Source organism: Chanos chanos, chromosome 12 (assembly GCF_902362185.1).
Source record: "Chanos chanos chromosome 12, fChaCha1.1, whole genome shotgun sequence".
Lineage (NCBI taxonomy): Eukaryota > Metazoa > Chordata > Actinopteri > Gonorynchiformes > Chanidae > Chanos > Chanos chanos.
Genome location: NC_044506.1, coordinates 16,198,923 through 16,226,162, shown reverse-complemented (window position 1 = coordinate 16,226,162; position 27,240 = coordinate 16,198,923). Strand labels below are relative to the sequence as shown.

General features: G+C 40.6%; 4 protein-coding genes across 4 annotated transcripts; 2 read left to right on the top strand and 2 right to left on the bottom strand.

Annotated features, from left to right (window-relative positions):
- The first annotated feature begins 8,815 nt into the window (after window positions 1-8,815).
- On the top strand, window positions 8,816-10,203 carry clxn (calaxin). Its single transcript, XM_030788527.1, has 6 exons — window positions 8,816-8,891; window positions 9,156-9,311; window positions 9,412-9,516; window positions 9,622-9,773; window positions 9,905-10,009; window positions 10,153-10,203. Exons 1-6 carry the CDS (start codon window positions 8,816-8,818, stop codon window positions 10,201-10,203), a joined length of 645 nt encoding a protein of 214 aa, XP_030644387.1.
- A 102-nt stretch (window positions 10,204-10,305) lies between these two features.
- rbm48 (RNA binding motif protein 48) lies at window positions 10,306-12,030 on the bottom strand. Its single transcript, XM_030788526.1, has 5 exons — window positions 11,908-12,030; window positions 11,518-11,708; window positions 11,253-11,398; window positions 10,527-11,071; window positions 10,306-10,418 (listed from the first exon to the last, which is right to left on the bottom strand). The coding sequence occupies exons 1-5, from the start codon at window positions 12,028-12,030 to the stop codon at window positions 10,347-10,349; spliced, it is 1,077 nt and encodes a 358-aa protein (XP_030644386.1). The 3' UTR covers window positions 10,306-10,346.
- A 377-nt stretch (window positions 12,031-12,407) lies between these two features.
- On the top strand, window positions 12,408-20,814 carry pex1 (peroxisomal biogenesis factor 1). Its single transcript, XM_030788916.1, has 24 exons — window positions 12,408-12,515; window positions 12,792-12,935; window positions 13,032-13,115; window positions 13,329-13,443; window positions 13,535-14,265; window positions 14,418-14,537; window positions 14,661-14,784; window positions 14,896-15,002; window positions 15,157-15,242; window positions 15,415-15,547; window positions 15,834-15,930; window positions 16,075-16,245; window positions 16,351-16,505; window positions 16,727-16,916; window positions 17,008-17,174; window positions 17,259-17,393; window positions 17,719-17,783; window positions 17,927-18,069; window positions 18,308-18,411; window positions 18,566-18,742; window positions 19,443-19,673; window positions 20,048-20,242; window positions 20,341-20,471; window positions 20,699-20,814. Exons 1-24 carry the CDS (start codon window positions 12,408-12,410, stop codon window positions 20,781-20,783), a joined length of 3,798 nt encoding a protein of 1,265 aa, XP_030644776.1. The 3' UTR covers window positions 20,784-20,814.
- A 2,337-nt stretch (window positions 20,815-23,151) lies between these two features.
- LOC115825611 (progranulin-like) lies at window positions 23,152-25,711 on the bottom strand. Its single transcript, XM_030789395.1, has 6 exons — window positions 25,668-25,711; window positions 25,263-25,397; window positions 24,629-24,904; window positions 24,156-24,293; window positions 23,655-23,891; window positions 23,152-23,486 (listed from the first exon to the last, which is right to left on the bottom strand). The coding sequence occupies exons 1-6, from the start codon at window positions 25,680-25,682 to the stop codon at window positions 23,358-23,360; spliced, it is 930 nt and encodes a 309-aa protein (XP_030645255.1). The 5' UTR covers window positions 25,683-25,711; the 3' UTR covers window positions 23,152-23,357.
- Between the last annotated feature and the right edge of the window lie 1,529 nt (window positions 25,712-27,240).

The window sequence follows — 27,240 nt, the reverse complement described above, 5'->3', positions numbered from 1 at the left end:
ATCTCAGATTTTTGCTTACTGTTTAAAGATAGATTAAAGGCATGTTAAACATCTTGGACCAAATGTCAAGCAGCCTGAATTGTAAGTCTTTCGTATTGCTGGTTTGTTCATTTTTCTGTCCGATTTGTTTTTAAACAGGAGGCTTTCTTGATTTAAATATGGCTTTCTGTACACTTAGCTCCTTATCTCCTTGTGCCTCACTCAGTATTTGTCTGGGGAAAATTAATATAACCCTTGTAAGGAAAGCAGCACAGCATTAATGTGTACTTACATTCTAGTTCAGCTGAGAATTCTGGTTTGATTTCGACCAAGCTGAAGTCTGTTTAGAGACACTTAGGAATATCAAGAAAACAGAAGGTAATCATCCAGTCTCAAAATTATAGAGGCGTGGACAAGTTTCTAATGTGAGAATCTAATGAAATGTCATAATCAGTGGTAATACCTAACAAACAGATATCATCAAGGTTCAGTGTACAAGCTGTTAGGACCACATAATAGCACTTCAGTCTTATCAAAGTACAGGAGGAGGAAGCTGGAGGTCATCCAATTTACAGTTGGATGTCCTTTGAACAGTCCTCTGTCCCGCCTAACTGAGAAACTTCATGTGGTTCAACTAATATTGCAACTGATAATATATTTACAAATAAGATCACCATGAAGCATCAGGCACACACACACACACGCACACACACACACACACACACACACACACACATTTTCAGTGTGTTGACAGCCAATGTAAGATCTCTCAACAAGCAATCTTGTGCTTTGGGATACATTCATTAATTACACTCACCTATTACAAGAAGAATATACTGTACAATTATTACAAGCACTACACTGGAGAGTAATAAAATGATTATCTTCAGTAATTTTTTTTTTTCAAAAAATTTTTTCAAAAACGTTTTTTTATCAAAAACAACATTTGAATTTACATGGAGCCAAATACCTGATAAACTGGCTTGCCAGACAGTATCATACTTTGCGTTAACATGAAAAAGACATCCACACAAAAATTTAAATCAATCAACAACATTTACGACGAGTCTCATTATGTGGCGAAATTCCTGTTTAACGATGTAAAAATAAGGTTGTTACTTGAAATGAATATTCTTCTCATTACAAAAAGTGTGGAAAATGCAGAGAGAACTTTGCAAACAAAAATCTTTCTGCAAGAATGATCATAATAGATTGGAGACATTTTTCTCAAAGACCTTAAAAAATCAAAGGAAGATATAGTGTAAGCCTACAGCTGGAGTCGGATCAAGATCAAGATCTCACAGTGAATTTATCATATTTAACAGTGGTTGAGACTAAAGGCTTTCTAAGTAATGTCCTGGAGATGTGATGAAAGCATCAAATTTTCTGATAATCCAGTTGGTGTAAAACAGTCAAATAGTTTTAAAGAATCTGTGGCAAACTCAGTAGACTGAGAGTCATTAAAGCATGAGAAAAACACTTATGGTCTCTGTTTAAGTATCACATTTTCCATTTTCCATTGTGCATTTAAAAAATCATAAATCATCATTACTGCTAAAACACAAGAGAGAAGGGGAGTCAGTCATTGCATAACTCCTGGTTAGTTCTAAGACTTTTTAAGAGCAATCTAAGACAGTTATCTAAGTTACTGCTATTATTTGCAATCATCTTAGAGAGACTGCCACATTATTAGATAGCAGTCACGTGTGCATCCATCAAATCGAGTCGAGCTGATGATGAGACTTAACCTTTGCCCCCCGCTAACCTGTCATGAAGAATCCTATTAAGGAATCCTCATATCATAGAACAATGGTGCCAAGGACACGACACGTGCAGCAAAATATTTACCAAGCTTTTGTAAATTACCCTGCTTCACTTCACTATCAACCCCATAAAACAATATTTCATTAAATAAAATAATCAGTAGAGCCTTTGATTTGAACGAGAACTCATCATAGCTGAGTTTGATTAAAGTACCATTTGTGAAATGGTTTCATAAGTACAGTTAATTATGAAATGCAATCTGTCAATTACACAGACTGAAAGGAAAAGCTGTCAAGAATTTTATTGTTTTGTTCTCTGTAATGCTGTGTGACTGCTTCTACTGTTAAAACGGGAAGCCAATTGGCCAGGATCATTCCACAGTTCCAGAACATGTGTTTTAGAAAGATGTAGCTCAATATTACTGATTTATTTTAATGGTCAAACGTGTTTTGATCACAAATATGCCATCAGAATTATCCGCAATCACACATCAGTGCTTCTTGGGGGGGCGGGGGGGGGGGGGGGGGTTCTTGGTCAAGGTCACAAAGAGGAGTTCTGAACCTAGCATGCATGTCTTTGTGGTGGAAGGAAACCCACGCAAACACAGAGAGAATATGCAAACACAGAAGGGATCTGGGATGGTCAGGATTCGAACCCAAGATCTTCTTGCTGTGAGGTACTCAGCTACTGTGAAGGTTAAGGATGCTGAGCAGCTGAAGGTTGCTGAGAGCAGTTATCAAAAATGAAGGCAACTGTTCAATACACAGAGAAAATCAAGCTCGAAAACTTTCTCAAGAAAGTTACAGTCATTAAAAGTGACAAACAGTTACACCCTTTGACCCACACACACTCTGTTAACCTCTCTTATGAAGTGGTGCACGTGTAGCACCTGGCACTAATGCTGTTATTGCCCTGGGACGATCCTAATGTTGTGTTATAAAAGGCCAGTGGTGTGTGTGTGAGAGATACAGAACGCGCAGAGCTCGTGGAATCAAACACTGTAGGACCAGACAACTGACAACTGTGCCCATTACAAGATGATTAAGGTAAATGAAGAACATTGCAAGAAGTATGTATAATTTGGAAGGATATTCTTAATTGTACCAGAGACCTAAAACAAGAGGGAATATTTTTTTTGGGGGGGGGGGGGGGGGGGGGGGCAAACTAGGCTTCAGTGAAGTTTAAACCAACTCATCTGGCTGTTTAATTTTCTTTGTTGGAGGAGCAGCATCTTCTGGAAATGCAAGACAGTCATATGCAGAAAATCACCAAATTTAATCGTGTCTTTGAAATGACAGCATATTATTTTCGTCCGTGCATCTGTGTATTTTTCCCTCTCTTCGTCCACAGATAATTGCTATACTGATGCTGCTGTCAGTAGTGCTGGTCTCCAGCTACGTCAGATGTCCTAATGGAACTACCTGCCCAGATAGGAACACCTGCTGCAGAACTTCGAATGGATACGGCTGCTGTGGATATCATAATGTAAGTTACCACTTTGCTCTTTAGAAAGTTATGAATTTTCCTGAAAACGACCTGGAAAAAAGGAAGGTGACAAGACATGGACTAAAGCAGAACTAATTTAAAACATGGGAGTGCATTTCTAACCCAGTGTAAGCTATGCAATCTCTAAAATGTTTTTGTTACCAGTAATGAGCATTCTGGAGGTGAAAAAAGAAAGATCAAAGAGCTGAATGCGTCAAAATCATTTTCTATTTGTAATTAAGAAACACAAACCATTGGTGTGTCCCCAGGCAACTGTGACAATGTTTACATGTGTAACTTCTGTACTTTCTAGGCTGTATGTTGCGCTAACAAGAGGACCTGTTGTCCTTCGGGCTACAGATGTGTACAAGGTGGCCTCAGGTGTTTAAGACCTAGATCTCTAGATGTGTTTTCCCAAACCTGGTTCAAAGCCCAGACGGTGATGGACACTGCTGAGGTATCCACACATAACAGCAAGGCAGAGACTTCATTCATATGAAAGCACTCAGGACAACACATTAGTTTCATTCTTATTCCCAATAAAATTAATATTTTACACCTAAAAATCTTAGGACACAAAGGAACGTCTAACAAACAAGAATGATGAAAGAGAACGACATTTCTCAACTTGTGAATATTATAATTGAGGACTTTGGCAAAACATTTTTTAAACAAAGATACAAAAAATTCAGCATTCGTGAACAAGCACTGTGCAACCATACAACATGTTTTGAATGGACTGCTTGACTGAAATGATTTGAATGCTTCCACAGGTTGTTCCCAGGGGCTTTAGCACAGTTGTCCTTTATCTCAAAGCATGTTTCTTAAATACACTCAATTATACTGAACACCTTTCATATTCCCGTTTTTTTTAGAATCTTTCATCATTAGAGGATAGCTTACAATGTGTTTCAAAAGTCTCATTTGTTCCAAATTGCCACTAAGCAAAAATAGACCTAAGGCTATACACAATCATACAGAGTGAAAGATTTTTAGTGTTTTAACATTGTGCTTTTGTCACTGTAGGACACAGTGCCAGAGGACCCTTTGATGCCCAAGGATTAAGCTGGCAAGGAAAGCAAGACTCACAGTGATTGCGTTGTATAGAGATATTACTGTGTTTTATGAAAATGTATGAGTGTAGTCTTTTATATTATGATTGTGGTAGGGGTGGAGTGTTTTTTGTTTGTTTTTTTTACTTTGGGTTTTTCGTCTGTTCTATGCAGTAGTGGTAGGAAACCAATCTTTGACGTGTTTACGGATGATAATCAGATGTAAACTAACCAAATTCCACTAACTCCACTCATAACCTCTCAGCTCTACCTAACTTTCTGTATCATAAATTCATTTGACTCAAATCTGTTTTTAGCTATTGTACTCAAACTGTCATCTATTGTGTACTGAGTATTTGTAAATAAACAATTTAAAATTATCATATTTTTTCCCATTTCATCATTCCATAGACATTGTATGTCAGGATGAGATCAAAATCAGTCTGTTTGTGTACAGTATGCAGGAAGAAAATCATTTATTAACAAATAATCTATTATTATATCAGTATACTCTTCTGTTTCAGTTGTCTGAGTCTGTTACATGTACAAATTCAAGCATGTTTTCACTCTATCGTTAATGACCATATTTTGGAAATTATATAAAACAGGACAGTTAAATATTAATTGTGGGCTTGGTCTTATATGAAAGCTAAATTCATAACTGCCTAAATGGCAAATATGAAAGCCAAATCCTGTGTACACCATTTAATCAAGCATATCCAGTTACGGTGTGTCCCATACAGACATTTCACTACAAACTGTCACGCCGGCGGTGTGGTGCAGGACCCAAGTGCAAAGACACGATGATGTGGGTGAAAAAACGGAAGACTTTACTTAAAACGAAGATCCAAATACAGGTGTAAACTAATAACAAAAGCCATTAACAAAAAGGTGCAGCAAGACAGTGTGCACTAAAACACAGACAACGATAGACAAGACAAGGCAAACACTAGGGCATAAATAGAAGGAGAACTAATCAGGGCAAAACAGGATTGGGTGAAATTAACAAGGTAATAATTGGACAAACAGGTACAGGTGAGGGGCGGAGACAGACAGAGAACAGGAGCACAAAGACATGTCAAACCAAAAGTCCAAAATGGCGGTGCAGGTTGTGACACAAACAAAATGGACAAGGATAAATTTATTATTATTAATCCAATATAATAATTGTCTTTCTGCCTCTTTCATTATGTTTCTGAGGATAATCAATATAATCCTTCATAGGGAGGACAGTACAGGGTTAATGTGTATGTATATTCTAGTTCATTTGAGAATTTTGGCAGTTGGATTTTGACGAAGCTGAAGTCTGTTCAGAGACACATAGGAATATCCATAAAGAGCGGTTACACCATGTTCTTTAAGTGAAAGAAGGCTGTTTTACACGTTTCTACTGTGAGCATCTAATGAAAGATCAGCATCAGTGGCAATACCTAACAAACAAAGATATCATCAAGGTTCAATGTACATTCTGTTAGCTTATGTCTAAGAACTTTAGGACCACATAATAGCACTTCAGTCTTATCAGAGTACAGGAGGAGGAAGCTGGAGGTCATTCCAGTTTACAGTGTTCTTGAAACAGTCCCCTGTCCTGTTTGACTGTCTGATACGGAAACTGATACCAAGTTCACAAATAAGATCACAATGGTATGGTACACCATGCTTTACCTGAATGTGTACAGAATGCACATCCTTTACATGTATAAACTGGTATCCTTTGTATGTGTAACCCAGTCAGTTGGTGGGACACAGGGATGAACGCTGCACTTGACTTTTTTGATGTTAAATGTAAAAGTTGACGACTGTTGACATATAATGTGTACACAGACACAAACACACACACACACACACACACACACGCATGCGTAGGTGCACACACACACACACACACACACAAACAATTGTGTGCACACACACAACATTTTTAGTGTGGTGAAAGATCTCAATGAGATCAATGTTAGATCTCTCAGCAGGTAATCTGACAGTATTATTGAAAACAACGTATGAATTTACATGATATACCTGACAACATAGAACACACACACAGACACACACACGCACATGCACATGCACACACACAATTGTAAGTGTGATGACTGTTCATGTTACTTACGTAAAAGAATGAATTTTGGTGTTCATATGTGTAAAATGGAGCAGAGTCTGACATGAATTCAATGCATAGAACATTAACAAGTACAACAGACTTTCCAGGCCGTATCACACATTGCTTTCACATGAAAACACATTATGGTGGGTGTTTGTTCTGTAAAAATAATAAAGAGGTACAAAGATGAATTTTGGTTGAGGGTCTTCTTTTACTGAAGCTCAATGGTGGTTACACTCAAAGAAGGAGAGAGGAGGAGATGCTCTCTCTGAGTGCTGAACAAGATGTCACCAGGGCGCAGAGCAACCAATACTGACTACTGATGCTTAAGTACATTAAGTACACAGAGAAGAGAGGCAAGTCATTCAGTGTTTGAACTAGAGCAGTCTCTGTGTTATAGTGTTGTCTAAAACCTGATTGAAAACTTTCTATATAAAATTTCTGTGCAAGAATGATCATAATAAATTGCTGGCATCTTTCTCTAAGACTTTAAAAAATAAAAGGCAGATTTAGGATGAGCCTGCACTTGGATTTTGAACAAGATTTAGTTTCATAATTAGAGGCCTCAGTAACCCCTTTTAGAAGTGTGGGTACATGACCAAGATCTGGCAGTGAATGTATTATTTTTAACAGTGGTTTTTCTGTTGAGGCTAAAGGCTTTTTGCAACTATTGCATAACTCCTGGTTAGTTTTGAGACTTTTTAACAGCAATCTAGTATTATTGCTGTTATCTCCTATCAGCTTAGAGAGACTCACATATTTCCTCGAAACTGTAGGTGTGTAATTATGTATTTATTGTTTTTTGTACAAAGGTGACCTCCATGAAGAGTGGCAAATATTTTTATCCTTTCTACAGGTCCTCTCATCTATGCCATGGAGCTCTGCACTTCTGTCAGGGTCTTTATTGGTTTCTTTATCACTATCCAAAACACAAATCCCTTTCATCTGGCCTTTGATCATGAGGAAACAGAGAGAGAAAACCTCTATAGTAAACAACTGCAAACTGTTTTACTTGACAAAGGTCATGTCACTGAGCACTATCTAAGATTCTTTTAAAATCTCCTTTGCATCTGTACGAAAAACAAATGAGTAGCAACAATGGATTAAATTTGTTATTTAACAGTTACCATGTGTGTGTGCATAAAAGATAGAGGAGCTGATGATGAGGTTTAACCTTTGTGTATTTTGATCACAAATTTGTGTATTTTGATCACAAATATCTGTAATCAGACATCAAAACTGTTTTCTTTTCTGAAATTTTGGTGTTTGGCTTGCTGTGACATTAAAATTACTGTGGTATGTTGTGGCCACTTCATGAACCCTGCTCACTTTTCAAAGTATAATTTAAAGTTAGTAAAAAGAAAAAAAAAAAACTATGTATAAACCTATGCTAGGCATAACAATTATTTAGTCATTGGCTTTTTCGTAGCTCTGTCCCAATAACCTGCCCCCAAGATGGCCCATCAAGTCATGTTTTTTGAGGAAAGTGCACCCCCTGGTGATCTCATCTTAAAATCCTTGAACAAGTGGTTGAGAAAGGAAAGGCAGTGATCAAGCATACCTCATGTATGTCAGGCTTAAATGTTTGGCAGTTACTTTAGGTTTTCCCCAAATGAAATACACTGGCCCAAAAAAAGTTACCATTTGGATTTGGAGCCTCTGGAGGCAGTGTTATGATCTGGGGTTGCTTCGGTTGGTCAGGTCTAGGCTCAGCAACATTATGTGGCAGTAAAATGAAGTCAGCTGAGGATCTGAATGTACTGAATGACCAGGTTATCCCATCAGTGGATTTTTTCTTCCCCGATGGCACAAACATATTCCGGGACGACAATGCCAAGATTCATCGAGCTCAAATTGTGAAAGAGTGGTTAATGCAACTCTAGACAGAAATAAATGTCGTGACGTTGCATAAGGTTGTCAATACAATGCCACGGCGAATGTGTGCCGTAATCAAAGCTAAAGGGGGTCCAACAAAATAAAATATCAGAGCGCGCGCCGGGCATGCGCCTTTTTTTTTGTTTGGTCAGACAGTGTATATTGGATGTTGCTACTTTGTCGAAGTACACTTACAATGAAAATAAAATGAAATGGAATGAAATTAAATTAAAACTTTTGTAAATTGAGTTTCATATTTCATATGAATCAATTCAAATTTAAAGCACAGCTCAAACAGATGGGCTTCATCTGCAGTGTGGTTACCCACGTCAACTTTGAAATAAATCTTAGTGAACACTATTAATATTAATAACAAAACATTCAATGCAGTAGTACGTTGTCGTGTTTATATTTTCAACGACTTTAATTTCACGGAGCCATAACAGGGAATACACATACTTTTAAATGGGCTACAAGCACGTGGATGTAGGTTGCTGTGGCAACAGTCACAACATCCAGTGTCAACAGCAGCGTGGTTTGGTGCACCTCACTGTGGAAAATGTCTCAAATGTCAGCAATGAATCGAAAGTTAATACAAAATCTTGCCGAAACGATATCTAAGCAAGTCAAACATTGTAAGTGACGTAAGTTTAACATTTTCAGATGGCTTGGGTAACTCTGGCATTTCATATGCTAAACCATTTTGGCGCTCGGTTAAATTCACTAGCCAGCTACTGTAGTTAGCTGCTTAGTTGGGTGAACAGTGTCTAAAACTAATAACATTTTTAGATGCTGTAATTAGCTATCTAAGATTTGTACCTTGCTGTACTGACATTAAATTAAGGTGCTTAAGTTTTATGTCCAGAAAAACAATAATAGTCCCCTTCTCTTGGATGCAGTTAACAAAACGGAAACGATGTGCCTCATTCGACTGTTCAATGGGCTGGTCGGGGAGCAAACAGAGAGAAGAGCGGGAAATGGCTTAGATCGTGGGAAATTCCGAAATATACTGCACAATACCTTTGGAATGACTGATGACATGATCATGGACAGAGGTCTGTCATCTGATCTTTCAGGTTATAAAACACAAACTCTAAGTAACCAATTATTCTGTTAATATTCTGCTCAGTTTTTCTTTTCTTTTTCTGGCTGTAGTTTTCCGCGCATTTGACAAGGATAATGACAGCTACGTCAGTGTAAAAGAATGGATTGAAGGACTGTCGGTTTTCCTACGAGGAACGCTTGATGAAAAAATTAAATGTAAGTGTAAGACAATGACTTAATCCAGTTCGTTTTTGTACTGTTTACACAAACCCCATGAGAATGTCGTTTCATGTATACATTTCTTTTACTGTTTATATATAGACTGTTTCAATGTGTATGATCTAAACGGGGATGGTTACATTTCACGGGAGGAGATGTTCCATATGCTGAAGAACAGTCTGATTAGGCAACCAACAGAAGAGGACCCTGACGAGGGAATCAAGGACCTCGTAGAGATAACACTAAAGAAAATGGTAATACACAAGCTACACCCACCATCAACTTATGTTGAAATAATAGCCGGTTTAACGTTCAAAACGGAGAGAAGATGTTATTCTAACGTTTAAATAACATTAGCTATTGTGTATTTTGTTGCTATTTTCAGGATCATGACCATGACAGCAGGCTTTCATATGCAGATTTTGAAAAAGCTGTGAGAGAAGAGAATCTTCTATTAGAGGCTTTTGGAACCTGTCTCCCTGATGCAAAGGTTAAAATTGCAAACAGACTGGGATTAGATATTAACCTAATAAACAGACTGTTTTCTTTACCATCTAAATGTGTTCAGTGTTATTATTTATAGGGATGTGGCATGAAATCGAACCTCATCTGTCACTGTCATTTCTATTACAGAGTATACAGGCATTTGAGGCGGATGCATTCCGGGATCCATTTGAGCACTGAACCAGCCCTGAACCATCTCATAAAATCTTCAGTGTATAAAAAAAGTCTTTAATTATACAGGAATTCCATTTAGACAACTTTTCAAGAATACCATGGCAAATACATTGTAGATTGTAGGAGTCCAGTATGAGGGGAAGGCCTGATTAAATTCTTCTACGAGGCTTTGGAGTGGTGGTGTTTTTCTCTGCAGGTTTGAGCTCTGGAACCGTGGCAATCTATACATAATGAGAGAGCTATTAGTGTTCAGCAGTATACTCAAACATTCATAGTAACACCGTTTTCATAATTTAACATATAGATACAACAATTAACACACCGCTCACCTTTGTGATTTTGTTCCTAATCAAATTAGCCGTGATGTTCAATGACTCATCTTCCATGTCAATCTTGGGTGGTTCTGGTAATTTTGGTCCAATTATAGGTGCAATGTTGTCTGTAACATCCAAAGATGTATCTTCCTTGTCCTCCATCTTACGCTTCCTGCTCTCTAAGTGAGCAGGTCTCGGCATAAATCTGACTGAAGGTGTTGGATTGAAAGTCTTCCCACTCGCCGGTCTGTTTCCATGACTGAAGGAGTCCTGTTTTAGACAGACTGTGGGTTGTTCTCTGGTGTCAGTGAACTGGTGTAGAGACCCCATCTTATCCTCTGCAGGAAAAATTCTGTCTCGTAATGCACCCTTACTTGGAGGATGGCCCTCCTGTGGAGGTAACGGCAATAGCGGGACACCTGAGTAACAGCTGGTGTTTGAATTCTGTCCATTATGTTCATAGCCATACTCCTCTTCTTCATTTTGAGGAATTGGTGCTCTTAGCGTGTTGCTACAGGAAGGTGTTATACTCTTCTCATTCGTGAGATCAATCTGTTTTACTGTGGAGGGAAAAAAGAATCAGTCATTTACTTTGAGAAATGTGTAAATCAGCTTTAACCTTTATCACAAGTTCTAAAGTTACTTTAAGTGCTTCATGAATGGTCTTGGAATGTTCTAAGACAATGTGTGCTCTAAATAAATTGCGGGTGTTATGAATGAACAAACAGTTTGTCTGTGTACCTTTATTTTGACAGACTCTGTTCACATATCTCCTCCTATCCTGTAGCTTCTGTCTTGTGTCTTCCACAGTCTCATATTCAGGAGCATAACATACGTGCAGCAGCCCCCCATAGAAGCTCTTCTCGTCAGTGTTACGTTTGGCTGCCCTAAGAGTAGGTTACGTGAAGAACATGTAGGTCATGTAAAATGTCAGTCCTAATAACAAAATGTAGCAACGCTTCATACATATTTGATGCACCACACTGGGTATGAGGCCTTTTCTCACCTTGCACTTGTCAGCTTTTGGAATTTAATGAGGTAAACTTCAGTAAATTGTTCTGCAGGATACTCGTCAAGTACTCGATATTCCTCAATTACCCCATACAGAGCGAAGAGTTGAATCAGCTCTGTCATTACACCGATTGCCGGCACTCCTTGCACTAACAAAAAACGGGACTCCAAATTGATGGTGTACACCTTAAAGAAAAAAAAAATAGTGACAACACAAATGTGTAAACTTTACATCCATTCTTCGTGTCCCTTTCTGTGTCGCATATAGCATGCGGCATGAAACATGCACAACAAGCCTATGCTAGCCATGGGAATCAGCTAAGATAGTCTTAAGTAGTGACCTGGTTACAAAATAATTGTAGTATGAGAACAGTGAGTGGCTGACCTTGACGGCTCTGAGTCTTCTCCCTTCTCTATACTTTGGTCGTGTATAACAGACGCTCTGTTGCTCATGATGTTTGTACACTTTCGGCGTCTTCCACACTGAACACTCCTCAGAGGAAGCCATATTCATTGATCAAAACAACAACCGCCAGTAACAGGAAATGTATCCTCAGTCCAAAGTAATCAAGTGACACTAATCGATAACAACACAGGGAAAGACACCTCTGGTTTACGTAAAATATACTTCACTTAGTAACCTTAGCTGCATTGTTAGTGAGCTAATGTTTAGTTCGTAACCAAACACTTTGACAGGAATCCTCAGCCAAAACTACTTTTATTAACAAGCCACGATGGATTGATTGTATCGTGATCGGCTGCTTTTGCCTGATCCCGACTTCGAAATGTCATGCTGTATTTGCCACAGCAGTCAACTACCTCGTAGCCAAAGTACAATAAATGAGAGCTTGATACAACACCCACTACTATCTTTGGGTAAAGGCAATGTTGGGCACTCATGGAATTCAGCCAGTCACACTGGTGTTTAATAACGCCAAAAACTGCTTTCTTCATCTCTCTTCAAACTTAGTAACCCAGCTTTCTCTTCAAGAGGTAAATAAATACCAGCAACTAGCCAGTTAGCGTTCTCTTATTTGCAGTGTTAAATAAATGTGGAAGGTTTATTTTTAAAATAGCTGAAAATATTGAGGCGCTGATCAACATCATTATACCTTTTGGTCACAAGTCTAATCCAGTAATAACTGTCACTTTCTCAGAATAACACACTATCTACTTGTTAATGTGTACAGGTACTCTACGCTGTCGTTGTATGAACTAGGGAAAATCAGCCGCTGCTAAATGAAAAATTATGCTTTTTTGCGAAACTAGAATCACGTTTTGGAGCTCTCCTGGGGGATCAGTGCCCCTGTTTTCCTCAGCTGGATAACATGCAGACATTCAGCAGCTCAAGAGGATAAGGTAGAACTAAGCAGACAACTTGGAGAGAAGCTTGGACTAAAAGACGGGGAACAGGTCGGCAGCAGCAACAGATGTGTAGAAATTCTATTTATAAAATTACAGTTTGACCACATCAGTGAAGTTAGGTAATGGCTATGCATCACGTTTCAGGGCTTCCTGCGGCCATGTCAGCAGGTACAGTCTGTGCAGCAGGTGTTCGTGGAGCCTCTGTCCTCTGACGACTGGGAGATTCTGGTAAGGACCTGTGTCTTGTGTCCTCTTGTAACCCCAACATAAGAAGAGCTTGGTTTCAATCAAAGCAGTACTGTAATATGAGTACTTTAAAAGTCATTCTTGAATGATGCTGAATTCAGAAATTATGCTTGCCCCTCTATGATGTGGCTGGGCAAAATAGTTGTTCTGTGTCACTTTTCAAAGCTTTAATATTTTCAAATAATATGTTTTTAGGAGCTTCACGCTTTAACTTTGGAGCAACAGCTCCTGGACCAGATCCGAGTGGTCTTCAGTGATGGGGTATTCCCAGTGTGGGTGGATCAACACACAGTCATCTTTATTAGAATAGGTTAGCATGGCATCTTTCAGAGATGAATCTGGTTTGAGTGTACTACGAATGGATATATGCGCTGACCACTATATCTCCTTCCTCCCTGTAGCTGCTCTTTCTCCATCTGTCTCATATGGTCGACTGGAGCAGTTCACAGAGCTTATTGTCTCCCCTAAACAGCGATCAGGTAGTGAGGGGCTTTCCTATGTGCCTTCAACACCCTTAACGGACCCAACCCAGAATCAGCGACAGCAAGAGCACCAGAACTTTGACATACCAGCTTCCCCTACCTCTTCCGCGGAGAGTCGCTCTCATAACGAGTCCCCTGCTGATCAGTTTGCATTGAACCACAGCCACCAAGGTGGTCAGTGGGGAGGAATAGCAGATCTGAAGAGCCTCGTGCGGTATATGTTCAGAGGGAGATTTGACCCAGTGAAGGACATTCCCTCTGTTCCCGTTATTCCTGCCCTGCTGCGAGACTGTATTCTTAGAGTATGTAAATCTCCACCCACCGGTGTCTTATGTTCCGGTCATGGAGATGTGCACCTGCAGCCTTGGGTTCATGAAGAACAGGACAGGTTATTTGGTGGACAGCCTGCCTTAACGTATGGTCGGCTTTCGAGAATACACTCCCCAAAGGAGATGAGAGAACGAGCCAAACAGGCTATGGAAGCTAAGAAGAAGAAGAAGAAGAATAAAAGTGCCTCTCAGATGCAGAATGAGGAAGAGGACTGTGAGGAGGACTCTGTGGTGGTGAGGGTGATATGTCACAACGTGGAAAAATTACACGAAGGTCCGAAATCTAGCAGAGCAGGAGAGATCCACAATGGAAAGGTTTGGGTGAGTATCCGGCCATCTCTCAGCCTGTTCCATAATCGTTTTAAAATCTAGTCATAAAATTCAGTTTCGTCAGTCTAAACCTGACATACGTACACTGTACCTGTATTTGTTTTAGTCCTTTGAAATATTCAACCTTGTTTGATACTTATCAGATCCCAGAAACGTTGAGGTCCAGGTTACAGATTGACCTGCACTCTGCTGTGAGGATTCAACCCTTAAAATCAATTCCCCAGGTAGCACAGGCTGTCATGCTTCAGCCATTACAGCAAATGGTGAGTGAATTTGCCCCCTCTGTGCTGGGAAATTATCTCAGGACACCAGTCAAATGGAGGCCTTGGGCCGTGCGTCAAACTAAACTGTCAAATGTTGACTGTTAGTCCTCTATGTTCCTACAGGCTGACAATGAGAGAGTGGAAGATGTTCAAACTGCGTTTCTGGGTTGGCTGCATGCTCAGAGCCATGAACCCCTGGCATGTCTGACGGGACGCTCCAGCATCATCCTCTTACCCCACAGTGAGGGTACCAAAGAGTCTTTGCTATCTCCATCTATAATTACAATTACAATTACCGTTGTAATTGTGTGGCAGCCATGGTTGTTACTTATTGTTAACAGCATTTCTCTGCTCTCAGGAAAGTCAGAGTTCCTTCTGACTGTGCTTAAACCTGAACGTGAACCAAAGATGCCAGATGAGATTTTTCTTTTAACTGCTGGATTATTACAGAAAACAAACATACAGGTAACATACAGGCTCCCTGTGAATAGGTATTCTTCACTCCAATTAACCAATTAAAGGCATGTCTCTTGATGTTTTTCTTCATTAAAATGATTTTCTTTGAAACATGCCTAATATGTAACTGGAACAAATCTTTTTTGTTTTTTTTTTTATCTAGGTTGTGAGGGAAGTAGTGACTTTTCCCTCCACAAGCTCTACAAATGCTGTGAATGAAAAAGACTTCCCTTCTCTGTGCTCTCTGGGGTAAGCCATACCACACGTTCATATGGTCCTATATAAAACCCCAGACCTTACAGCCACTTTACACAAAATCAAACATGTATTTTTAGCACAGTATGTGGTGTAGATATATTCAGATAATCCTCATAAACTGTGTTTGTCCTTGGCTGGTTCCTTGTCCTGCCTGCTGGCCCAGTGGGGTGAAGGACATCAGTATGTCTGCATTCGACCACATCTCTCACAGCCTGATGGGAAGTCCCCTCTCCAGGGAGCTGGTGTCCGTCGGGCGAGGGCTCAAAAGCGGAGCTCTGCTCATCACAGGAGCCAAGGTAACTGCGGTCTCTGATTCTACATACGGTACACATAACGATAGAGCCAGGTTGAACCCATATCCTGTTACATCCTTTTGCGGAACCTGTACAATTGAGCAAACCGGTTCTCTGAGACTATATTCGAAAGTATAATAATTCAGTCACAATAAAGTCTGCATGATTTGCTTTCCAGTGAGTAAGAAGGTGTCAGTAAGAAAGCAGTAATTTCAGAATTTACTGACATCACTGTATACTTTGAACAACGTGTCTGAAACGCTTATCAGTGTCTTGATTTGCTACCTAGGGCATTGGAAAGACAGCTCTTGCCAAAGCTCTGTGTAGGAAGGCTATAGATCAGCTGGATGCGCATGTGGAAGTGATGGACTGTAAGACTCTCAAAGGTAGTTACAGAATGTGGAGTGACTTCTTTTTCTGTTGTCTGGGTGGAAAAAGTGGGGGTTTTTTTTGTTTTGTTTTTTTTAAAAAGATGTTAGATGTCTTCTGTGTTCAAGTGTTTGATTTTCATATGACATGAAATCTCTTAGGTAAACGTGCAGACACTGTGAGGCAGAGGTGGGAGGAGGTTTTTGAGCAGGCAGTGTGGAGACAGCCGTCTGTGATTCTGCTGGACGACCTGGATCATGTGACGGGGGCAGCCACCTCACCTGAGCATGAACAAGGCCCTGAGGCAATACTGCGTCAACACCTGGCTCAGAGTATGACCTCAGAAGCTAAAAGAAAATAAACTCTTTTAAATCTCTCTATATGACATCGAATTCTCTGACAGTATTCACGTGTGTCTTTTCATGTGTATTTTTCAGGCCTGAGAGACCTGGTGGATGAGGCTGTAACGCATACCAGTCAGATTGCTTTGGTAGTCACTGCTCACAGCGAGCATTCTTTACACCCCTCCCTGACACAAGTGCAGGGCTCACACTTCTTCCAGACCTTTACCAAGATCCAGGTACCAGATCAGGTGAGAGTAATACACTACATTTCCCATGAGCGCTCCCCAAGAAGACATTTTTCCATTACCACTGCTTCAGAACATTTATGCTGACTATGTCGACATTACACTTTATCATTTGAATAGAGAGCTGAAGAGTCTGGCCCAAAAGTTTTTTCAAAACTGTTTTTGGTCATACAAACGTAAATTCAGAATTTGAAGTTTCTGTGCTTTTTTGTGTGTTTATTAAGGCACAAAGAGTGGACATTCTCAAGGCCTTAATTTGCAAAAAGAGTGCCGTATTGGAGGAGTGTCTCCTCACACTCAACCTAGAGGGCATTTCAAAGGAAACAGAGGGTTATCTTCCCAGAGACCTCACCTTGCTGCTGGACAGGGCTATTCATGCCAATGCAGCGCACAGCAGAATCAGCAACTCCTCAGGTCAGTTGGTATCCGACACGACAGTAACTACAGATCATTTAGATTGATCCTCCTCTCAGTTTCATGTAGCTACTCTGTCTTTTTCCGTTAGGCCTGTGTTTGACCCAGAGGGACTTCTTGCATGCACTGAAGGGCTTCACTCCACCCTCTCTCTGGAGTGCCAAGCTGCAGGTGCCCAGCGAATCGGGGATGGAGCGGGTGGGCGGGCTTCACCACGCGCGTCAGTTGCTGATGGACACCGTCCTGCTACCGGCCAAGGTAAAGGCAGTTGACGTTGACCTTCCCGAAGTCCTTCCACGTGTCTTCCGCTCTGAGCTCTCTAAGTGTCATATCTTGTTCCAGTACCCGGCGCTGTTTTCCAGTCTACCCATCCGTCAGCGCTCTGGGGTGCTGCTGTACGGCGCTCCCGGCACTGGTAAAACTCTGTTGGCTGGAGCTGTGGCGAAGGAGAGTGGCATGAACTTCATCAGTGTCAAGGTGTGTGTGTGTGTGTGTGTGTGTGTGTGTGTGTATGCGGGCCTCAGAATGGCCATACGTTTCAGTCAGTGTCATTGCAATGTGCAGCATCCAGCAACAGGAGAACTGAAAACCAGAAGACATTAGAAACAAATCTCATCGGATTCCAGGGCAGAGGCAAAATGACTTATTTGACTGGATCAGCATGTTTTACTCCTACAATATTAAGTTTATCTACATTTTGGGTAGAGAATTTAGCTGTGTAGTCACTGGTTTAACATTCATGAGGATCACAGTGGTAATTTCCATTTCTATGCATTGCTGATTTAGTGTTCTTTACTTTCAGGGTCCTGAACTTCTTAGCAAGTACATTGGTGCAAGTGAGATGGCTGTCAGAGATGTGTTTCAGAGGTCAGTCCAGAGTTCAGCTCAAATACCTTACTGTGCAATAATAAAAGCTGTTGAGAGTGGCTGAGTGAAAAGGGATCTAACACTCTCTCTCTCTCTCTCTCTCTCTCTCTCTCTCTCTCTCTCTCTCTCTCTCTCTGTTTCAGGGCTCAGGCTGCCAAGCCTTGTATCCTATTCTTTGATGAGTTTGACTCCCTGGCACCTCGCAGGGGTCACGACAGCACAGGGGTCACAGACCGTGTGGTCAATCAACTGCTCACACAGCTGGACGGAGTGGAGGGCCTGCAAGGTACGTGAGAGTTAAAGTTCACACACCTGTTTGGACCTCTTGTGGTGTTTGCGAATTCAGTCATTTTATGTTAAAACGGGAGTAGGTGTGAAACTTTTTCTAGATATTTAAAGAGCTGAAGTCTTATCACACAACTTATACTTTCTGTTACTCACTCAAACTGACCTGGTGTCACAGGGAGTAGCTGAAATGTATTGGCATTCGAGCTCTGTCTTTGATTCTGTTCCTTAATGTCCAGGAGTGTATGTCTTAGCTGCCACCAGTCGTCCTGACCTGATTGACCCTGCCCTGCTTAGGCCTGGCCGACTGGACAAGTGCCTCTACTGCCCACCTCCAGACCAGGTCTGACCACAGCGATTCAGTATTCAACTCTCAATTAAGGAGTTCTCAGAGAGGAGACAAGGAGTTCACAAATCTGACATAGTTCATCAACACATTTCACATACTGGCATATTAAATGGTCTTTGCTGTTTTGGGTTTTTTTTCGGTTCTACAGGAGGCTCGTCTGGAGATCCTCAGGGCACAGACCCACTCTGTTCCACTGGCAGGAGACGTGGACCTGGAGCAAATTGCTGCTTCCACAGAGCTCTTCACTGGAGCTGACCTGAAGGCACTGCTGTATAATGCCCAGCTAGAGGCCATTCACAGTAGTGTGGGGCCTGGCCTGTTGCCTGTGAGTGACCCAATCAAGTAGACTGTAAGCCTCGAGCCAAAAAAGTATTGGCTAAACAGAGACACACTCCACCAATCACCAGCACCTGTCCATAAAGTAGGACACGAATGAATTAATCTTAAACAGTGTACGTAGTGCAAACCTAGGAGTACAGTATATTTCATCTCTTGCCCCTTTTTCTCTGAGTACCAAATTACCCTCGGTCTTCTAGATTTCCTTTTGCATGGCAGTAACCTTAGCCGAGGTTACAATGGCTACAACATGTGTGAGGCCAGTCACTTTTTTTTTTACACCTTATGAATAACCTACTGTTGTCAGTTGAAGTAATGCTCTTGGGAAGAACACTGTTCCCACCTATTGTACCCACTATTACATAGACACCAGACTGTCAGTGTTGGGCAAAAAGAGGAGAGGAACAGGGTTCCTGACTGCCTCACCTGTTCCTTTAGACTCCCAGTCACAGCTGGCAAGTGTGGCACCCAAGTTTCACCAAAACTTCAATCCTAGATACAGCATTCACATCTGGACTGTTAGACAGCACTTTGACTAGATGCACCACTCAGCAGCTGGTGAATTAGTTATTTTTCAGCCTCATGACATACAGAGGGTGTTTCATAAGCAAATGTTATAATTGTATGAAACAGCATAGTTAACCTGAGAGAAGAAATACCTTTAAAACTTTCTCCGATTTCCCCGGTAGGATCTCGGCTCTGGTTCAGACAGCGATGTCAGCCTGTCCTCCATGATCTTCCTCAACCACAGCAGTGCGTCTGAGGACTCTGCAGGGGAGGGGGATGCTGGGCTGGACCACTCCATGATGCTGCTGGAGACCACTGAACTGCCCCCTGAAGACCCACGACATAACATTTGGCGCCTTTACTTTGGTAGCTCCTACGAGTCGGAGTTGGGCAACCCCTCGCCCTCTGAACTGGTACGATCCTCTACAGAATGCTGACACCTGGCAAGGACCCTTTTTAGAATGAACCACTGGTGCTTTATTCATGAGACTATTTCTTGAAGTTACAAATGCATCAGTTAAATAGAACATTACATCAGTCATTATGAATCAATGGGAAGATGGTAGATGTTTGTAGCCACATTGCTTATACATCATAGTAAATCTGAGTGTAAATTTGATCTCTTTTCAGAATACATACTGTTATAGAGGTCTCAGACACATATATCCAATCATAAACATGAGGAGTTGCATTTTTTCTTACTCTTGGTTACTGAATTTTGTTCAAACACACGTGTTTCAGCTTGATAGTTTGAACTCTCAGTGTACTTGTGCCTTTTTGTTCCCAGAACTCCCAGTGCCTGTCTGGTCCAAACTCTACCACTCATGAACTGACAGGGACGTCAGTCAGAGACATGGGCTGCTGCCACGCTCCGGCCCTAATGGCTTCCCTTCAGGACGGCTTTCAGGAGCTGAGCCATGAGCAGACTGAGCGTCTACGAGCGGATATCAACAACATTAAAAACAACTACCGCAGGCCTCCAGTCCGTAGTGAACTTAATGTCCGTTCCTATAGCGCTGATTGATAAGTAAATAGCTCAGAGTCAGGTGTAATCTAACTGGTATGTGCTGTTTTTTCTAGGAGGACTCATCTTTTGTGCAAACTGGCCCCAGTAAATCAGCCTTTGTGATCTGTCAGTCTCACCTTACCTCAGCACTGGCCAACACTAGAGCCTCAGTCAGCAAACAGGACTGGAGGAGATACACCGAGCTGTGAGTGCTGCGTTCAGTGTCCTTTCTCCTTCTCAGTGTGCGTGTGTGTGTGCACGTGTGTGTGTGTGTGTGTGTGCGCATGTGCGCGCGTGTGTGTGTGTGTGTGCGCCCGTGTGTGTGTGCGTGTGTGTGTGTGTATGCGCTAACAGAGATGAAACTTGGTTGGAGGGGAGGTATTTCTACTTGTTGACCTTTCATGTGTTTGTCTGTTTTCGTTTATTTTGTAGTTTCGAGTCCTTCGGTGCCTCGAGAGAGGGAAAGCAGCAGAACGCGGCACTATTCAAACCAGGCCAGCGTGTCACTTTAGCTTAATCATAGCTATATACTCCCAGACACAAACACATGCATAGACCTGTTTTACAGTGCTCTTAACACTTTCCAGGTGATAGCTGCTATACTACCTAGAATAATGCGTGGTCTGCTGTGTTAAAGGCACATGCATAGTCCAGAGAGCCATGTGATTTTCTTTCTCATGACAGTATCTCAGTTTATGTAGTGCTGAGGGATGCATCAACTCTATATAAATAATGTAAATATGAACATGTGTTGGAAACAAAGCTAGTACTGTTACAACATTTCTAGGTATATTTAACTGAAATCCACTGCATAAACTCTTTAATTAATGATTAGTAAGAGAGTGTTTTGAGAAATGTTGTAAATCTACAAACTGTGTACAGAAACCTGTAAATCATGTAATTTAAAAAAGTTACAAAGTATTGTAAATATATGATATTAAAGTAATTTAGAAATTACTCCGTAGCTCCATATTGATATTTTCTTTTCTTTCTTTTTTTTTTTTAATTTGGTATGAATTTTTTGTTATGAATTAGCACTTGTTTAAAAGACAAATTTGCACCGATGACCACAAGGGCTCATATCTCAGATGATTTTATGACGATTTAGTGGGATTTTGTGTTGATTTATGTACTTAATTATCTTTATTTATTTACTCACTTATTTACTTTCTTCGTTTATCTGTTTATGTGTTTAGTTAAGTAGTTTTCTGTTTAACATCAAAATGCCCATAAATATTTCTGAATATCGAAACAAAGCGATAATGGCACAATAATTCAACAAGGTTGAACTTCCCCTTTAAGGCGAGAGACTCCCAGACAGTCATCTGAGGTGAGCAACTCAGAGAAAAAATAAAAAAATAACCAGCAGGTGGCAGAATAGCATAAGACTACACGTTGACTTTTGTGATTGAAAAGGAAAGTTTTCAAGGCAAGTTTTCATGATTTTAATGAACTGATTGTGGCTACCGAGCATCCAGTTTAAATCCACATTTCTGACATAAGAAATTGAACTTTAATCGATGGTAAAGAATTTCCGATAAAAGAAGTTCAATTTTAGCCTGTTGTGTTATTGGCAACAAAATATAAAAGGGATCATTTCAGTGTATTGCCGTTGTCACAATGAGAATGCACTGAAATTATCCCACAAAATTAAATTTATATATTCATATTTTAAATTTATTTGTTGAACTTTATGATGTACCATGGTATGTCAAACTCCCAGTTTGTTTCTCAAGCTATGCATCTCTGGCCCAGTTGCTCTAAAGACTGAAGTTTTAAAGAAAAAAATTTTAATTGAAATTTTTATGACTGATATTGATGCAATATTTTTGAATGCTATTGTTATCTCCTGTAAAAACTCAGGGAACTGGTCAGTGACAATGCACTGAAATGATCTCTTTTATATTTTGTTGCACATTGTAACTCTCAACACAACTTCCATTAATGAACAGAAATTAAACTTGGGGCTTCTCTTGCTCTGTTTTGTCCTCTCAGTAATTTTGAGTAAATGTCTGAAATTATGAAATAATTAATTAACTAAATGAACAGGCCAGTTATGTATTCTAGAATGGTCTCAATCAAGTTCTGACATGCTCTTGTAAAAAAACCTGAAATGGTGCAAATGTTTTCTCTATTGCCATCCTATCAGAAAAGTCTGCTTATCATAACACTGCAGTACAATATCTTGAACCTGGCTGTTCTGTTTGGTTTCAGAGGTACCTAAGTAAGAGAACCTGTGTTTTCCATTGACTCTCTTACCCTTTGCTAATGTCTGTATGTTCTCTCCTGGTTGCCTTGGAGTAGTGCATTGATGTACTTCTTGATTCTGATTAGATTTTCGGCCTTATGGTAAGAATGTAACCAAAGCTGTCTGTCATCATCTAGCACACCTAATTATAGTACAGTTCTTAGCGCACCTAATCATAGTACGGTTCTTTCAAGGCAAATGTACTTTCAGTACCATTCCATATGTGGGTGAGACAAATGCAAAAAGGGAAAGTAAACAGAGTCATAGTGATTCATAGTCACAGTACTGTTTTCTAAAAATACATTTCCTTACCCCTGTGTCTATTTCCATGAAGTTCTTACAAAACAATGAAGACACACATTGACTAAACAGGCATTCACTGTATTTTGATACCACTTTTATAAAACTGTTAACATTTTTATAACATCCGGGGTTATGAAGCTACTTCACAACATTTATGAATGTTATCAGAAGAATGTTATAATGAAGATAGACATTCACTCTGTCTAAACAGGTATTCACTCTATTATGATACCGCTTAAAAAAATTGTGATGTTTTTATAACATGCAGGGCTATGAAGCTACGTCACAACGTTTGTGAATCCATTTGTGTTGACATGTAGGATGCTGTGTCAGAGGCAGTAGGGTGGTTATCTGGGATGCAAACTTTGCATAACCTACAAATGTGCTGTAATAAGCAAAGCGTTGATGTTTAACCAAACTTGTGATAAAATGAAGTGTTGTTAGTCAGACAAATGACTTTCCATGATTGATACAAATGTGATTTAGGGCTCATTGCTTGTAAATGATGTCAAACTGGATGGAGTTGCCTGCAGTTTGGATTTAGAGGAACTGGGCTTTCTTCCTCTGGCCAGCAGGAATACGAAAGTAGCCTTTCAAGCACTGATCGGATTGGTCACCGCAAGTGTATCCATATTCACAGCAATGTTTACCATCCTTACAGCACTGACCCTGGCAAAGACACAAACAGCACAAATTCAGCAAAAAAAAAAAACAAACTTACTTTGACCTCTCACATCTGATTCTGATTCAGGTAGTGATCACACTGTAACCACGAACAGAACACTGGAAAGAACTGAAAGCTGCATCGTAAAGTCGGACAAGAATCTGTGGACTTACCAGTTGGTATGGGCAGCATCCCCACTTGCCGGATGGTGTCTGACAGCATGAATATTTAGCCGGACAAAAGAAGCTTCCATCACAGCGAATAACGCCGCTCGCGGCCTTGCCGTCTGTGGCCTGAACCAGGGGAGTCATGGGGATGCCCTCGTGTGTATCGCTCACGCAGGATCCGCCAGCCTCATCGCAGTGGAACCCCGAGGGGCAGCAACCTGTCTCAGTCAGACAGCACCGATCCTAAAGCAACATTAAAAAAAAAAATAAAAAATCACTCACCCTCTCATTCTCTGTCTCTCATCTCTCTCGCTCTTTCTTGACAAAATACATGATTGCCTGCGCTATGCCAATATTCAAATTCCTTGAGAAGCGGTAAGAATCATGTTAGCTAACTCTATAGGGCATGAAAGAGGGGGGAAAAAAGCTGCAGACTTTCGCGAGTATTTTGTGCTAAGTGTTGCGTTGGACATGGCATCAGAACTCAGCTCTTTCCTGAGTAGTTACCTTAGTGGTCTTGACCCTTGGGGAAGGCAGATGTGGGGAAGCGGGCAGACTGAGACCTCCTGGCTGACAGCGTGTTAATGTGGGGTCACAATGGTAACCGTGGGGACAGCAGTGGGTTCCGTCGCTACAGCACTGAGCCTATGGGATGAGCAGAATGGAATTGATTGTCCTATTTGTTTGTTCCTGTTTATTGTTTCCCCCTTTCTTAACACTCAAAAACTTTATGGAGGTTATGTAACAGTACTTTTTAAGAGTCACTTACACATTATCCCAAATAACTGTAACACATGTTTATGAAAGATACGTGTAATATTTGGCTGCCTTGCAGGTGTCAGAAATGGTGAAGAAAGTGTCAGAAATATTTGTAATCGTTTATGATACCACAGTTCTTATTATAAAGGGTCCAAAATGAAGTCTTCATGAGATTCTGTTCTCTTTATGTCCTGTCGTAGTAAATGCACAGATACACTCACCATGGGGAGTGGGCAGCAGTACCATATCCCAGAAGGAGCCTTACAGCATGTTGTACCATCAGGACAAGCAGCTTGATTGTCACAATGAACCACTGAAACATTGACACTCTCAGACACAGGAGCGGAGGACATAGGACTCTGAGGCTTCTTTGCAGGCACCCGCTTCAGCAGAGGAATGGCAACCAATGGCAGTCCCTGTTTCTTACACTGGCCGGATTGTGTGTCACAGGTGTAACCGTTTGGGCAACAGTGAGTTTGATCGTCACAGCAAACAGCCTGGGACACAGTTACACACATATGCACGGTCGTTACACATCGAGAACATGGAGATTTGGTTTTAAAAAGAAAATATATATACACTGATTTTAGTTGATACTTGTCTTGCATTCAAGTGTTTTGTATGCACACACTGCTTAAACTTCCCTTCTGCTAGTTTTTTTCTGATTAACTCTCAAAAAAGTCACTGGTATTCAATAGAAGTCCACTTCAAATAAGCTCAAAAATGAGCTTGTTCCTGTAACCTGTGATGGATATGTATAAGAAATTTCAGCTTTTGATTCAGTCTGACATCTTTTATTTTATGACAAACAATCATTTCTTGTGTTACTTTCCACTTACTAAACTTTCAACTCACAGAAGGGTAAGGGCAACATTCATATCCAGATGAAGTTTTGCAGCAAGTACTTTCATCTGTACATTGGTGTCCATCAGGGCAGTTAATGTCGCTGGAAACCAGCCCAACCATCAGCAACATAAGCACAGCAATCATCTACGAGAGAGGAGCAGACAAAAAGACATGAATAAGCATGATCCAATACCATAGTTCAGAGCAGTGTATACGTTCGTTTTTCTGAGTTCACTATTCCTTTAGCAAAAATATTACTCCTCTCAGAGGGAAAATGAAACTACTTGCGGGAAATGTCCCCTCATTCATTTACATCCCAGCCTGACTTTTTCAAGTTAAACAGCTCTTCTAGCGTAAGCTCTGCAGTGTAAACTGAAACATGATTTCAGATGATAAATATTTCCCCCGCCTTACCCTTGTGGTGGACATAAATGTCTGTCTGCATGTCTTAGTGTGAACTGTAACCCCGTAGACAAACAGAGTTATTTACACCACATTTGGAAACACCCTGATTTTCACATCATTATCTTCACCGAGGAAGTGCTACTTTCACATCCCTTTCGAAAGACAAAGATGAAATGAACAGTCAAACAAAAAGTCAAGTTCAGGTTGAGCTACACTGCTAAATATAACAAGTAACAACTTGAAACAACTGGACCTCAAGTTCACAACGGTTCACATGAAATAAGAGAACAGTGATCAGAACAGTCATTTTGCTTTGACAGCAAAACAGTCTCGGGCAGAAATGTCGGGGACAACACACACAGGCACGACGTAGCAGTAGTAGTCTGTAGTCAGAGGAAAAGTGCAAGTGTCATTTGAACAATTGTTTGTGCCATTTTTGAATTGTGTAGAACTAGAGGCTGTTAATGAAAAACAGGGTTAATTGTTTGTCCCAATACCGTTGTACTGTCTGTCGGACTGGCGTGACGGCTACGGAATATTGGTTTGTTATTAATGGTGCTGGTTACTTAGTTTGTGATTAGTTAATATATGATAATTATTAATATTATTACTGAAAATGAAAAACTGCTAATAATTTGGGCCAAATTACGTTTATAGGACAATCATTTTAAGCATGCAACAATGAAGAGAAACTACATATACGCGATAAGGACAAATGAATATAAGCAGGCAAAGGCTGTGTTGGATTAACAAGCACAGGCTTGAGCCACAAACCTCAAACCGGGCTGATGATAACAGAGAGATGGGAGGGAAGGAAGGAAGAGGTCTCTTATTTGCAGCAAGTCTGAGTTACAGCAGTTTACATATCCACAAGTCTTGTGGATTTATTCAAAAAGTTAGAAAGTATACCTATGTCAACAAGCTGGAACAAATACTATGGAGAAAAGGCAAGTTTAGTTGTACACGTTTTCTGAATGATGGTGCAGGTTTTGGTGTTTGTCTGGTAAGGAGAAGACAAATCTTAATGGTGAAGATCCATCCTGGGCACGGGGTCCTTGGGGGAACAGAGGTATTAGTTACAAAAATTGCCAACATGCCTTAATGCACCAGAATTTTATTGAGGTTGAAGAGGAAACCCCCTTGTCTACACCAACACCTTTGAATATGATTGACTCCACTCAGACACTGGCCACTCGCAGGTGCTAATAACACAGTTTGGAATGGCGACAAAGGACTTTGTAAAACAGTGCTCAATCTGGGGGATTGCTTTAAGAGTAGGTTTATCATAGCGTGGGCATTTGTGATACCCTCTGATCTGGATTTCCAGTTCCCACATGATGAGAGCACTCTTGGTCAGAATGGTCTGCATCCAACGGATAGCGAGTTGACTGTGACCAGGAACTTTGGAACATTTTAAGTGTTTCACGCAAATCTCTTTGTTAGACTGGATGTTTTGTTCCAGCGACGTTGGTGCCACTTAGTTGGAAGGTCTGTGTATTGTAGACTAATGTATTGCTGTAGCAAACTGTCATGCACACAGCTGTCACTGGGGCAGCGGTAAAGTTTTATCACACTTTCAGTG